This window comes from Artemia sp. Qi Xiang Cuo, chromosome 12 (genome assembly GCF_049724085.1).
Source record: "Artemia sp. Qi Xiang Cuo chromosome 12, ASM4972408v1, whole genome shotgun sequence".
Taxonomy (NCBI): domain Eukaryota; kingdom Metazoa; phylum Arthropoda; class Branchiopoda; order Anostraca; family Artemiidae; genus Artemia; species Artemia sp. Qi Xiang Cuo.
In genome coordinates, this window is record NC_142805.1 from 26,985,925 (window position 1) to 27,002,386 (window position 16,462).

General features: G+C 34.8%; 1 protein-coding gene across 1 annotated transcript in view; it reads left to right on the top strand.

Moving 5' to 3' along the window:
* ERp44 (Endoplasmic reticulum protein 44) overlaps positions 1-14,833 on the top strand; it is a 39,326-nt gene extending 24,493 nt beyond the window's left edge. The window contains exons 5-8 of the mRNA XM_089097821.1: positions 3,025-3,140; positions 6,402-6,496; positions 10,079-10,279; positions 12,562-14,833. Of these exons, the coding sequence (XP_088953947.1) occupies positions 3,025-3,140; positions 6,402-6,496; positions 10,079-10,279; positions 12,562-12,941 (792 nt within the window). The 3' untranslated portion in view covers positions 12,942-14,833. The remainder of the gene's footprint in view (positions 1-3,024; positions 3,141-6,401; positions 6,497-10,078; positions 10,280-12,561) is intronic.
* The last annotated feature ends 1,629 nt before the right edge of the window (positions 14,834-16,462 follow it).

Here is a 16,462-nt window from a genome sequence, read left to right on the forward strand (position 1 = left end):
ATCAAAGGTTAGTATAAAGCTTTTAGGTTCAAAACTTTTAATCCTTTGAAAATTCTTGAATGTTTTCAGCGTCAAGAGACATTTGTCTAAGTTCTGATCTCTAATCTTGTCTGAGTAGAAAATACTTTAAAATGGCGAAATAGTTGAAGTTTTTTAGTTTTTTCAAATGAAGCATCTTGATGCAGTAAGCCTGTCGTTCATTAGTCGTGGCTACAGAACTACAGGCTACAGGCAAGGAAACAGGACTAAGATGGTCTTATTGTAAACACGTTCTAAGATCACACCGGTTATACATGACGTTTTTTTATCCCGTCTTGTGGGAAGAACTGTTTGTGCCTCAAACTCTGTTTCTGTGTAGGCTGGGTAGAAGCAGTAGGATTTTTTTTCCTTTTTTTTAGGATACAGTCTTAATATAGGTAGGTGAGGTGCGTTATAAATATTGGAACAGATGCATTTGTTGATGAAATTCTCTAAAAAAAAAAAAGAGGAATTCTAATGAACGTCGTCTGGTTGGAAGAGACCTTTTGTAAAATTAACTGTGCAGAACCTAGCCTGTATTATATGGTAAAACATAATTAAAATATACATATAAGCTCTTTTTGGTATCTTAGTTTCCACCCCCCTAATGCTTGAAAAGCTCACCAACATAGTTCCAAAAAGAAATGCTTCATTACTTAGTTTTTTCATACTTGACTAATCGTTTCTGTTGTTGCCGAGTTGTCAAAAAACGGGTTTTAAAGAAACTTTGTTTTATGACTAAATTTTTTTGCGATACCGCTCTTTTGAAACCATTAATTTTCAGTCAGTTTCCTCTGAACAGTAATTTTAATTATGAGAAGAAATTTTTGAGAATTTTGAACAAAACCTGAAACCTCTCTAAAATGAAGTCTTATTGAAATTGGATGTACATTGTTCAAGGAACCCTTGTCCAAATACCGTCCCCTACCTCAATACTACTACTACTACTACTACTAACAACTCATCGCAGCACCAAGCCGCCTGAGGCCAACACAGCTACGCACGCTCCTCCTCCACCCCAATCAATTCAAAGCCTCCCTTTTTCCACCCGCCCACGAAGTTCCCATTTCCTTTAAATCTTTCTTTATAACGTCCTCCCAACCCAGACGGGGACGACCTGCTTTCCGTTTAGCCCTAGATGGTTGGTCGAAAAGAACAATCTTCGGCAATCTGTCACCCTTCATCAGCACAACATGCCCCAACCACCTCAACCTTTCTTTCATTATAGACCTAGAAAGCGGCATTGAACCACATTTTTCGTATAGCCTATTGTTTGAAATACGGTCATTCAGCCGGGTACCCAGAACAATCCTTAAGCAATTTCTCTGGAAAACATCTAGCAAATCTTCATCCGCTTTTCGGAGCGTCCATGCTTCAGAGCCATATTTGACCACTGTCATCACTGTAGCTTCTAAGATTCTAATCTTGGTTTGCAGACTTATCTTCCTATTCTTCCAGACTTTTTTTTAACTGTGAAAAAACACCCTGAGCCTTGGCTATGTTATTTTTAACATCTTCACTGCTCCCACCGTCTTTACTAATAATACTACCAAGATAAGTGAAACTGCACACGTGATCAACCTTTTCATTACCCAACATCACCTTTTTATCGTCACTTATTCCTAGCCTTAGTGACTTGGTCTTCCTAATATTAATTTTCAAACCAATACCAGCACCCTGAACTCGCAAAACCTCTAAAACTTCATTCATTTTGCTCACACTTTCATCTGGGATGCTTAAATCATTAGCATAATCCAAGTCCAGGAGACTTTTTCCTCCCCATTTGATTCCGTGGTCTCCCATTGCCTTTCCTGTGCTCCTTAAAACAAAGTCCATCAAAATAATCCATATAAAGGGGGATAGAACACAATCCTGCTTAACTCCTGATTTAATACAAAACCAGCTGCTAACCTCATTTCCTACCTTAACCGCAGCAGTGTTATTCTCGTACATAGCACTAATCACTTTAATGTATTTGTCTGGTATACCATACAAGGATAAAACCTTTACTAAAGCTCCTCTATCAACAGAATCGAACGCTTGCTCATAATCTATAAAACTGAGAACCAAAGGTGTTTGAAAACTTAGGCACTTCTCAATTATTAACCTAAGAGTGAAAATTTGGTCAACACATCCTCTACCTTTTCTAAAACCGCACTGCTCTTCTCTAAAAACTTTGTCTACGGAATGAACAAGAAAAGTTACACTTTTAACATTTTATTTAACCTTATTTAGGCCATTTTACGTTGAATTACATATTTAACATTTTTTTATGGGTAATACGAGATGTCTCCCTTTCTTTTCTTTATTTTCGCCAAGGAATTTGAACCTTAAAAGAGCTGATTCCCGGTCCGACCCGCTTTAATTTATGTGTGTCACCGACCCCCAAAATTTCAGGTACAAAACTCAGTCGTTTTCTCTATCATATTATAATTTAATCAATTTAATTATTAGGTTTTTTTGTTGTTGAATTGTTTGGGTCAACGAAGATACATCTCCTTGGATATTTTAAGGTAAGAACCGAAAGGAGAAAATTGCAAACTGCATAAAGGTGCCATTAGTTTTTGATAATCCTAGTATGCATGAAAAAAGCAAATAGAAATTGGCATATACTTCTTATGTCTATGAGGATAGGTTCTACTTTCGAGCCGTGGAGTCTGTAAATCAGGAAGGTCCTGCTCTAGAACTTTTTGACTCTCATTCTTGGAGCAGCTCCTGCTTCGACCTTCTTTTTTCTGAAAGTATTGGCATGTATCTTGGGTCTTAGGTTAGGACTTCTGCTTTACCATGTTAATTTGCAGCATTCATAGAACAACATATTTAACTGGAGAGGCATCTCGTTGTTCTGGCATCTATTTCGAGATCTTAAGTTCTGATGACACCTTTAGCAGTAGGCAACTGCCAAGAATAATTCTAGCTTCCCAGCTCTGCTATATTTATCTTTATTTATATTTGAACCTCTCTGAAATTTGATAATCGGATGATTTCAAAATTGAGTTATTTTAGTCAACGAAGAGGTATGTTCTTGGATATTTCGGGGAGACGAATTCATCGCATTATCAAAACTACCGAAAAGTATCGTCAGTTCTGAAGGATGATTGTATCTTCTTAGCTGGATATGGGTATGTAAAAATTTTTTCCTTCATTATCTCCAATTCTTTCTTGCATTATTCTTTTCCTACTATGACCATATATTTGTCACCTAAATATATTCAAGATAGAATAAGAAAACCGACTTCAAACCGAAATCATTGGTTTTACTCCTCTTTCCGAAAAAAAGGTCGAACCGCTTCAAAACGTGAAATGAAACCGCAGGAAACCGGTGTTAGGGAAAACACAAAATGTAAAAATTAGATAGTTCTTTCTTTTTCATAGAAGGCTCTTACTCGTTACAACTACTACTACTAACAACCTACTGTAGCACCAAGCCGCTTGAGGCCAGCTCAACTGCCCACGCTCCTCCTCCGCCCTATGCCTTTCAGAGCACCCACATTTTAGAACAATGCTCGGCCACTTTCAAAATTCGAATCTTAGCTCATAGACTTATCCTTCTATTCCACCATACTTTTTTCTGCTGTGACGAAAACGCTTGGCATTGGCTACTCTGCTCTTTACATCTTCACTGGATCCACCAACTTTATTAATAATACTACCCATGTACGTCAAGCTATCCACTCTATTGGTTATTCGCTACACAACACCCCCTGTTCACCCACATTAAGTCTAAGCGATGTAGTCTTCTTAACAAAACATTAATTTTTAAACCCAATTTTTGCTTCCTGAATCCTCAAAACCTCCTTTAACTCATTCATTTTGCTAATATTTTTATCTAGGCCGCTCAAATTATCTGTATAATCTAAGTTCAGAACAGTTACACCTATCCATTTAATTCCACGTTCCCCCATAGCCTTTGCCATGTTCCAAAGCCCATCAGAATAATCCCATTGGAACTTTGATAGGATACAACCCTGCTTAACTCCACCCGTTGTCGCTGTCGCGCATACAATGAAAAAAAACTCATTTTTAGGAAATCTTTGGCGTTTTGATGTGTATGTAATATTTTCAAATTTGGGTTGCAAAAAAACTCATTATTTGATACTCAAAAAGACAAAACTTAAAAAAAAATATTACCGTCACTGAAAGTGCGGTACTAGCTGGCAGTACGCGAAAAATTCTAATCACGCTTCAGTTAGGTTAAAATCCAATTTAATAAATTTTATTTTATGCATAAACTTTGATTCATGTAAAATAGGATAACTAAAATGAAAATAAAAGATTAACGCACTGCCAAAAAATAATTAAGTTGAGGTAATGATCCGGAAATTACTTGTGTTCTCTTTTGGCCGAAGTGAAACTTTCGTCTTCGACCCAATGTAAATGAAACGTAAAGAAGAAATAAATAAAATAGATACAAATAATTCCTTTATTTAGGTAATATTTGTATTAAAATAGCTATATATTATGAAATAATGGCCAATTTTTAATTAGGATGTATTTTGCTGGGCAACGCTAGATGACGTTTGGGGGGGGGGGTGGTATTTGTCGTTTTTTTAGTTTCCATTATTTTCAGTCTCCATTACTCTTTGTCTTGACCAAAACTTAATGGTGTAAGTAAAATTTTTATAATTTTAGAAATAATAAAAAGTTTTAAGGCTTTTTTTAATTTTGAAAGAAATTTCTCAACGTACAGTGTGATTCTGTGAGTGGATAGAGATTCGCTAGAGGGCTCTTATGACCACAATAAAAGACAATTTTTTAAATTGTCAGATAGTGTTCTTGGGTTTTTGGCCTGATAAAAGGTGTAACCAAAAGTTCTATCGAATAGTAACATTTTTTTATAATCTTGAGCTGGTATAAGTTAATATTTGCTCAAGGAGTAACAGCTAATTATAAGCCTTGATTAGGAAAACCATTTTACGTAATGTAGTTTATAGTTCTAACTTAATAGTTTACAATATCAATCTGTTGTAGCTCTTTATACTGTGTCTTAGCTTAGTAGAGAAAGTCTTGAAATCGCTGAAACATTTAATGCGTCAAAGAGTTAGTTCCTTTCGATAAATCTGTCGGTAATGCTAAGAGTGTGCAGTTCCACTAGGTGATAATGTGAAATCCTTGAGGGCAATTTTCCTCATGTACGTACGTAACGTACGTTTCTCATGTGAAAAACGCACAAAATCGCTCGTTTGGCCATTTGGCTACAAAGCTCGATACAATAGACTCATTCTTTCCTGCGTTTACGACATGTTCGTAATGTTCCGTGTTGTTGCACGGATTCCTTTTTGGAAAATGTTTTCTGATAAGAAGATTATCCTTTCTTTATATTTTTTGGCTCGTGAAGTTTCTGCTTGTGGCCTTGTGGAAGTCCTTGTGGATTAATAATAAACGTCTGGTTTCATAATGTGGAATACCTGAACCCCTTATTCGTGATTAAGAGTCGTGTAGCGCAGGTGAAAGTGTGTGGGACCTCATCCCACAATTTCAGTTCTATGATTTTTAATTGTTTGACATCTTTACGTATTCGACATTGACCCTTTTATAATTTTTTCGTTGTGTTTTTGTTTTTTGTTCTTTTTTGTTTATTGACGCTAAATTGCGAATTCGGCCCATTTAGGCTTGTGATAGCCGTTTTTCAGTAATAAATCTTATCTCATCCATAGGTAGTGCGTTCGGATCCCACAGTACCCCCCCCCCCCCACGCCCAAAGGAGACCTGGCCAATTGTACCCTGTGGGGGATCAGTGGGCTGGTGTTCTGTTTGGCAATATGGGGCCCTGGGTTTTGATTTTCGTTGCTGCAAGATAGGTGACAGGCTTGCTATATGTCCTTGTAAAAAAGAGGCAGCACCTGAAACGTCGATTCGACTTTATATGCGCCGTCAACGGCTCTGGAAGACCTTTGTCGTTGACTCGTGACTGAGGAGTGTCGTAATAATTTTTCTTTTGTTTAGAGACGTCGTTTTTCATTATTATTATTATTTTTCTTGTGAATGTGTTTACTCTATTTCCCACATCCGTGTGCTCTTTTAGACAAACAATAAATATATTAAAGTCATTTGCAGCTTTTTGCGTCATGATGAGTAACCTGCTATGTATAAATGTTTTAACTGAGCCGTTTGAATTCGGTTTTAAATTTGAAAGATTTGGTAGTGCTGTCCATGATTGGTAGCGCTACGCGTGCATTCGTCTTGTTTTGTGGCGGAAAATAATCGCTTAACACTATCTAAAAGTTTGCTCAGCCCATTCCGCTTTATAAAGGGATTTGGTAAGGATATGATTCAGCCATCATTTTCAATTTGACAACTTATTTTCAAAAAATAGCAATTGCATAAATATTTCATGTCCTTATCAATCAGATAATATTTAAAAAATGATACTTCTTTTTAAGGGAAACTGTTCGTATGATGCATCCCCCTGGTTCGGACATAATTAGTTTTCGCCCTGCCAAAGCTCGCTCCACAGAAGATGATGAAACTTTTATGGGTATGAATTTACGCATTCTTTTTTCCTATAAACAATCTTTTACACTTTAGGCCTAAATTTACGTAATTCTTTATTATATTTACATAGTGTTGTTACTGGTACAATTGGGCATTTTCCGTATTTTACTGTAATTTTACGGAACACCTTAAAATTAGTATTTTAGCTATTTTACTGACACATTTTTACGACGCCTCGCAATTTTCAGAGCAGAAAAGCGCGAAGAGGCTGGCAAAAAAAGGATTGTATATAATTTTTTTCGTGTATAGCTGTGTTCCCCGGTTTAAAAGGCCGGTTGTCTGACTTAGGTCTCTTGTTATCAGAACGATAAATTGTATCATAATATAGACAAGGCCATATCCAGGGGGGGGGGAGGGAATTTTAAGCCCCCTTCCTCCCCCCCCCCCAAAAAAAAATGTTTTGCGACTCGTAAAAAGTGTAACAAAAATGAATATAGCAATTTTTTGATTCGTTTTTTAAAGTTTTTTGTATCCCCCCCCCCCAAAAAAGAATCTTTTTCGGGGGGGGACTCTCTCGAAATCCGCGGAAAACTCCCTCTTATTTTCTACTTGGATAATTCCGGACTTTCATTAGAAGGGAAATTGAAATTTCTACTCTCTGTTTTTTATTTATGTTTTTTTTTATTATTATTATTATAAAATATACCCCACCTCCTCTCCTCTAGGTGACATAATAATCTTTTTGACTTAATTTCGAAATTTAATGTCACCTACACTAATTTAAAAACATCTTTTATTTTTAATTTGGGTAGCCAAACATAATTGATGAAGACAAGATATACTACAAAAAAAAATCAAAACCACAAAAAAAATACCGTTCCCGGTTTTGCAGGGTGCCATTCCTTCATAGGGTCACCCCTTTCACCGTGGAGATACATTAATAATACACAAATATTTTTCTTAAAACCTTGTTCTCAATCAACTATACAACATCCTCCAACCTCCCAACCTTCCTTTAACCCCTTGACAACCTAGGAGGAGTAGAATGCTGTGCCCTTACAACATCTTTAGGCACGCCATTCTAATCCTTCTATAATAACACATAAACAAACTACTAAAATCTTTTTAATACCCATTTGGCTACTCAAAATTCAAACATTAACCAATAAAATATAATTTAAGATAATACTAAATATCCTGTTTAAGTCAGCGCCAACCGTGTTGCATTACCTATAGTAAAGACCCATAAGGGTTTAATGTAATAATATTTGTTCATTTATTTTTTCCCAGCGGACTTTATGTGGAAGGTGTGGTCGAATAAGCTTTGAAGGGGGCTTAGTCAATTGGAAATTGAAAGTTCTAGTGCCCTTTTCTAAGATTTAGCCGGCTTTTCAACCAATTAATACCGAATGAGTTGTTACTGACCACAGTGTATAAAAGAAATTCTTGTTCTAGTTTAACGACCCTTGTGTTTCAGCTGTTATTTTGAAAGAATGTTCGGATAAATACAGAATTAGCTCTAAGGGAGAGACGATGAGAGGATTTTCGTTTGGGGGGGGGGGGGGAGTCTGAAGGAGAGGAGCTAGATTTGCAAGTAAATCCTGTTGAAGGAAATCGATGACTGTCAAAGTGACTGAATGTTCCGCTATTATGATCTACTGCTTAGTTAATTCAAGTCATCAAAGTGTCACAAACCTCTTTTTTACTTGTATTCGGTACTTTTATAACTAAAAATAACATGTATATGATATGGTGGGTGTAAAAAGGGAGGCTTTGAATAGATTGGGATGGAGGAGGAGCGTGCGTAGCTGTGTTGGCCTTAGGCGGCTTGGTGCTGTGGTGAGTTGTTAGTAGTAGTAGTAGTGTATGATATGAGAAATGTGGTTGAATGCGGCTATTTAAATATGCAAGTCTGTTATGGTAAATTTCTCAGGTTTAGATGTAGAACAAAATGACTAATATGATTTTACTCCCAAATAATGGTAAATTTGATTTATTTATTCTATTTATTTTTTTTTTACAAAAAGGATATCCGAAATCAAGCACTGTCCAATTGTTGAGGTATTACCCTAGGCACAAGATTACAATAGGGATAAACTAGACAGTTAACTAAACTGATGAAACTCTAGATGAAGGGGCATTACCTTTTTTAAAGTTTTCATTCAAAGTTGTAAGAGATGCTTAACATGAAATGCTCAACTGGTCTTGTAGCTATAGGGTAATTTTAAAACACCAATTTTACCATGTATTTCCTAGAGAGTACCATATTTTACCAATTTTACTTACCGAGTTTTTATTTTACGGTAATTTTGCATGACTATATTTACACATTCTTTTGCTTTTAAAATGAGTACCAGGGGACAGAGCTTCGTTAAGTGAATTTAGACAGAAAAATTATGTCCGGTGTATTCGCCCTATCCCCTCCGAAATGCATTCCCTCCACACCCTGATTCACACAAGAAAAAACCTTTTTGTGAAAATTTTTTAGAATCAGTTGAATTACCTTTTATTTATTTTTTTTCGAGTCAGTTTGTGCATTGGTTTCCCCGAACTATCCAAAGGAAAGACAATCTTATTTTACGGAAAATTGAGTCTACAATAAAGTATTTTTTGTTGAATACTTTGCTAAGACCACTCTCAAAGCTCAACTGACGAGTTGTGTCAACCTGCAATGCTCGATTAACCTGCTAGGTGGCTAATTAATTAAGTAATCGCTGCATACGAATTTGATACAAATAAGAGATCAAATACAATGTAAAATTAACATAGGTCGGTACGTCGTTCGAATATCGGTCATTTCTGAAATTTTTACATTTCTGAAGTAATTGCCAAAAACCATTTGCAAAACTTTTATCAAAGGAAGGTTCAGCATGGTAATGTAAATCAGGAGGATTGAATTGTGATGGAAAATATATTTGCCGGCCGATACTCCCATTGAATGCAGCTTAGCAAACGATTTTTAAATCGTTTTTATTTTAGAAGTTTTATTATTTTAGAAGTTTGAAAATGTCAGAACCGCATATGGGGGTCTTTTTCGTTAAAAATTGAACTCCCAGTTTTTCCTATTTTTTTAAGATATATTTGTATGGCTTTGTAAGTTTCTGCTTGGTCAATTCAAATAATCAGATTTCATTGTTCTTGATGCTTCAGCTTTAAAGTATGTTTTACTACTGTTAGTTAGCAGGTACCTGTCTTTTAAAAATGTGCTTAAGGACTGAGGCGTAGTCTAGTTTCAAGCTGTATCTGCCTTCAAGGTCCAAGGGGGGATGGTATCCAGTTTAAGGCCCCCTCCCCCTGAAATTTGTGTCCGACTCCTAAAAATTTAACAAAAATACATATTCAAAAATAGTGATTTTTTCGCGTTTCGTAAAGTTTTTTTGGTCCCCACCCCCCTCTCGAAAAATATTCTGGATACTGCCTTGTCTGACTTGAACGGGAAGGTACCCATATCTGCTTGTAATTTGATGGGCACAAAGATACAGTTAAGCAGAAGATATGAGAAGCCAAATTTTGAGCTCGGATTTCCTATTATTTTTGTAAGTAAGAAAATATCTTTGTTGCTTTTTAACGTCATATAACGTCTTTTGAATTACTGCAGCCCATTCGTTCAACTCCTCTTTTGCAGGGAACATGGAAAGTCTAGATGAGTTGACCACATGGGCGAGAGAGAGGTGTGTCCCTATGGTTAGAGAGATCACTTTTGAAAATGCTGAAGAACTCACTGAAGAAGGACTTCCGTTCCTGATCCTTTTTCATGATCCAGATGACAATGAGAGCGTGAAAAAATACTACGAAGTTATCCAAAATGAATTACTTGAAGATAAGCGTAAGTCTTGACATAAATGGACAATTTATCAGTCGATTTTTAGCCAGCAAAATTAGCTTTATAAAATTAGATTACGATGAGCTTTAATTAATTAAAGTAGCATATGTTTAGCTTAAATTAGTTTAACTAAATTAATAGATTACCTTTAAACTAATTAAATTTGCTACATTTAGCGTAAATTTGTCTGATAGAAGTCGACGAATTTATTACCCTCGAACTAATTAAATCAGCTTACATTCAGCGTAAATACTTGTAATTAAAGTCAACTAATTAATTACTCTTAAAATAATTAAATTAGCTACGTTTACCTTAAGTTAATTCCATTAAATTAACCAATTAATTGCCCTTAAACTAGCTAAACTAGCTTGCATTTAGGGTGCTTGCACTTTAGCTTGCATTAGCTTGCTACTAGCTAGCAGCTTAAATGAATTTGGTTATATTATAAAATAACCAATTACCCTTGATGAGCTTAATTAGTTTGATAAGTTAAGTAATTACCCTTAAACTACTGAAATCAGCTTACGTTTTATCTTAAATTAGTTATTTAAAATCGACTAATTAATTACTGTTAAACTAATAAAATTAGCTTATGATGAGCCTAAAAATTCTTAAAGAGCCGGTCGAACAAGAGGCATCCAAAAGAAAAAATAATAGCGTATACTTTTTTGTGAGGACTTGAGAAAAAAATATTTGCACCTTTCCCTCTTGCACAATACTGTAAGTCTACTTGGGAGTAGTGATGGCAACCTTCTTGTGGGACCCCTGAGAGTAATAGGGACAGATATGATTTTCCTACTGCTACTTTCAGTCGCGTTCAACCACCGGCCGTCATGTCCGTGTCTCGTCATGAGGTATGGTATTTTGTGGAATGCGCTGCCAAGATTGGATGGACTGAAGCCAGTAAGTACTGTCAAAGCCATGCCCAGGGAAAGGGGGATCCCTTTCTGGACATTTGCAGCGCCATCCGTTGTGCAAGAAAAGACCCTTGGAGGAGCAATTTGATATGAGAGAAAGAAGCTTACCGATTTTGAAGATCAATTACCGCTTGCCCCTGATTGCTGGCAAGTGATGGATGATCTCCCCTCTCTCTCGAGGGATGAATGAAAGTTTTTCTACAGTAGGGGAAAAAAGAGATAGACAACTTTTTGCTCGAAATGCGATGCCCGATGTGGCACTAATACCCAATGTCTATTTGTGTTTTTTTTTAGTGTAGAGATAAATGATTTTTATGGCCTGAGCCCCGACTCAGTTTGAGGGTTCATTTATAATAACAATAATAAGTCTCCTCACCCATCTCTCTTTCCTATCCTCCCCTAAAACTTACCAAATTATATATGAAATTTGGGACCTTTGAATAAAACCTACTGATTGCATCCAAAATCTAAAAGGAAATGTAGTTGCTTGCCTTCAGGCCAAAAAACCCCTGGTCTCGTCTGAGCATTCAAAAATTATAAAGTAAATAGGACACCTACAGATAAACTTATAATAGACGACAGACTGATTTCTTCGCTTGTCTCCCATGCCGCCAGCTATGGTTTTCTAAGCTTTCTTTTAAGAGTTGCCATTATTATCTTACAGTTCATTGGATTTGCCAACCGTGGGAAATTTTTTTCTCAAATGTGTATCGCAATGATTTTCTTATATTATCTGGACTTTGTTTAGGTAATAGCTTACTCGTTGCACGTTACTGGAATCTGAAAAGAGATAAAATTCAAGGAAATCCCCCCCCCCCACTTCGGTAATTCCCCCTGCAGAAAACTCCCCCTTTGCGAAAATTTCCCCTGTGGAGAATTTATATCTTGTTGAGGCATGTAATAAGGCCAACTTCTTGTTAGATATTTAGCTAGCGTGTATCTGTTCCAGAATTGGTGCTGTAAATCAAACTACCTTATCCACCAAACGCCGTTTCTCAAAAGAGCTGGTATTCGTGCCGATATTTTCTAAACAGATTATTTATAGCCCAGGCCTTTGGTGGACCCAGGAAAATGACCAGTTATTCATGATAGAATAGAAAATAGCTATGAAATATAATTAAGAATGTATTTTCCAAAGTCTATGGGGGAGGGCATCATCCCCTCCCACTGCCTCCCTCCCTAATTGGCACCCCTGATTTTTTCTGGGTAGAAAATATTGCCGTCTTTTTGTACATTGCCTGTATATGTTTGAAGTATTCTTATGGGACGCATTAAAGTAGTCTTATGAAAAGCTCAGACTTCTGAGTACAAACAAAAACAATACAAGTGTATGTTTCAACCTCCATTCAGTATCTTTTTCTTTTTCAGAAAATATAAATTTCTTAACGGCAGATGGCAACACTTTCGCTCACCCCTTACAGCACTTGGGTAAAAGCAAAAAGGATCTCCCTCTGATTGCAATTGATAGCTTTCGCCACATGTACCTGTTCCCTGATTACAAGGACATTTTTGTTAAGGGAATACTAAAAGCCTTCTTACAAGACCTTTACTCAGGGAAACTTCATAGGGAATTCCACTATGGACCTGATCCTTCAAGTTCTGAGCGGCCTTTAATTGATGGTAAAGTGCCAGAGACATCTAGTTCAAGAAAACCTGCCAAGGAAAAGACAACACCTCCAGAAAGTACGTTTAAGAAGTTGGCGCCATCTAAGAATCGCTATACACTTTTAGACAAAGATGAATTGTGATTTATAGGTCGTTTAAGTTTTGGCACCATTATAATGTTGGGCTCAGACGAGTACCATAAATAAGCTTATGCCAATATTTTTTTGGAAGGGTCAAACCCAGTGTGGATTCAGATGGAAAAGCATGAGCTAACATTTACTGAAGTATAAAAAAAATAAAAAAAAGTAAACATACAGTAGAAGATAGATTAGGTCAAGGATACCAATTAGGAGGGGGGGGGGGCTCCATCACCTAGAATTAGAAAAACGCCTGTTTTTAGTATCTTTGTTAAAAGAGCAACTAAAAATCCCCCCTCTTCCTAGATTTAAATAAATATCTTTTTATACTGATTAAAAAAATTGAATTTTTTCTAGTTGTCTTTTCTTAAAGTCTGGGTGTTCCCTATTTATTTAATAGAATTACCATTTAGTGAACTTGTTGAATTTGAACTAAAATATATATTATTATATGTTTTTGGGCAATATTTTCCAATAGTATTTGGTGGCTGAGCTATTTCGTGGCTTTAGATAAACTTTCAAACATTTGTGATATTATCACCACTTCAGTTATATTATTATTTTTATTACCGCTTTATTTACAATAGTTATATTATACTGTAATCACAGTTATAGCCAACTTTTATTATATTATTATTTCTATACTATTATTCTAGGCCATTATTATTGTCTATTTAAATATCTTGGTTTTTATTATACCCTTTATTACTACTTTATTTGTATTACTTATATTATAAAATTTAACAAACAAATATTGAGAAAACTGGTATAATATTTTAAAACAAAGCAGTGGACCACAAAAAAGGAACAACTTTAAAATAAAGAATACCAAACATTTTGGCCTAATTTCCAGAAGCCTCTATAAACGGAAAAAAATCAATTGAGCTAAATTAAACAACATATAAAGAAAACAAAACTGTAAGGTAATAATTATATTTTTCATAATAAGGAGTTTAAAAAATTTAACAAATAAACAATTTTCATATAACAAAATTATAACTTATAGTCAGTTGCTTATTTATTAACAATAAGTTATTATTTAGATATATTATAACTACAATTATATTAGTTGTATTAAAACCTCTAGACGGAGATAGCTATTTCGTAGTTGCTATTTCAATTTTGAATTCCCTTTTTTTTTCTAGCTTTGGTTTTTTAGATTTTTACTGGCAGTTGCGATGCCCTGTTGTAGCACGAAATTACAATACAACTAATAGCATATTCCTTGCTTAGATTTTTTTTTGTGTTCCTAGAGATTGATCTGTTTAAACGTACCAAAAATACAAAAAAAAATGTATATATATAAAAACAAATCTCACAAAGACTGTAATTGCTAGGTTGAATGTAATTAAATCTGCACTTAGAAATTTTAGGAAATGCTTTTATTCCAAAAATTCTAATATATACATATATATATATATATTATATATATGTATATGTATATATGTGTGTGTGTGTGTAGAAGAATGCAAGTAGTATGTTGTTAACTTTCTATCCGGTTATTCCAACCAAAATGTTGGCCTATAATTCTTTGTAGCACTCGTTTGAGCCCTGCCTAAAAGTCTGTTTTGACTTTTACTAATTTATTTGCTGGTGACATTATTTATTTGTGAATGATTTCATTTCTAAGCTTAAAATACCACCATAAGCTGTCTATTTGTGTTTTAGGGTGTTGGAGAAATTTTTGTTTCGTTATTTTTTTTTTTATTTTTTTTTTTTTTTTTTTATACTAAGTTGCATTATTTCGTTTTCGTTTATGGGAAAAAAATAACATCTGACGTTTAATTATCCGTATCTGTAGCTAAATTCGTAATTAAATGATTTGATAAATATATCAGTTGTTTTTCTTTGCCAGGCTTTATCTGATGTTTGCCCAGAAAGTTGTATTTGTTTATTAAAATTTTTTTTTTTTACTATTATTATTATTATTAAACGATTCACCGATAATAGTATTGATATTATTTTAAGGATGTTCACGCCCCTCGTAATAAGAAAGTTTTAAAAGATAATGCTTAAGCAAGAAGCAATAGAAAACATATACAATTTTAAATTATGAAATTATATGCCAATTTAGGATATAGGTTTTGAAGAAGATAATTTCGGAGACCACACTGCCTTTCCATGACGATAAATAAAAGTTTAAATAGGGATAAAATCCTTTTAATAGACAGTGATGATGATAACAGTAATAGAAATTCACAAAAATACCAGATATTTCGATCACATATACAGTGACCGTCATCAGTAGTACAACTAAAATAAAACAATTGAAAACAAAAGTTTATATACTAAATCAAATAAAACTACATATTGTTTAAATCTCTAATTCTTTTCAAAGCAAAGACGGAAGCTATTCTCTTTGACCTTCTTGGATTCGGTTCATTAGCGTTCAATGGTATAACATTTGGACAGAGGTCAACTACATTGGGTGAATTGAACTTTACTCTGTCATATTTTAATAAATTATCATAGATAGAGTTCAGCCCATATTCACCTGTATCCCGATTCAAAGCAATATTCTTGAATAAGATTTTCTTTAATTCAAGAGCTTCACGAAAATTTTGCTTTAAACCCCGATCCCTAGAAATCAAATAGACATTCTCGAACAAAATAAATGGTCTGGAAAATTGAAAATATGTTCTGAAAGGGCTGAAGTACAATCTTTAGACTTAGAATTTTGCTTTGAAGCCAAAGAAATAGAATCTTTATGTTGTAATAATCTCATTTCCAACCTTTGGTTAGTACGTCCCACATCTGAGCTTCCGCAAGTACATGGGATCTGATAAACCCCACTTTGTTGCCCCAATGAAGTTAGATCCTTCCCAGAATTTAAAAAACTACCCAAAGTATTATTGTTCTTTAAAGCTACCCTTAGACCATTGCTTTGTAAAATTCTTTTTAGTTTTTCACTTAGCCTGGTACATATGGTAAGGAACAAAAAAAATCCTTCTCCCTAGTTGTCTCTAAGACTTCCTTAGAAATATCTAGAAACCTTTTTCTTCTTTTTGAAACAGTCTGATTAATTTACCACTCTGGATACATGTTGGTGATTAGTATTTTTCTTAGAAAAGACAACTCCTCCTCAAAAAATTTTTGATAGCAAATACTAAAGATCCGATCAGTTAAAGAAAAGATCAAACCAATTTTTACTTGGCGAGCGTGACCGGAACTATAAGACAAAAATCTATTGTTATTTGTCGGTTTTCTGTAAATTTTAAAATCCAAACTATTTTGATTTTTCAAAAGAAGAACATCAATGAAAGGAAGTTTCCCATTCTCTTCCAATTCAACACTAAACTTTAAATCCCCTCCCCAACAATTAAGATATTCCAAAAATCCTTTTAATTCTTTCTCCCCATAATCCCACACTGAAGTAATGTCATCCATATACCGGCCCCAGAAAATATGTTTTAAAAAATATGAATATAACGCAATTGTTTCAATATTCTCCACAAAAATATTAGCTAATAAAGGTGATAAAGGGGCCCCCATAGTTAAACAATTTATTTGTTATAAATACTCCCCTC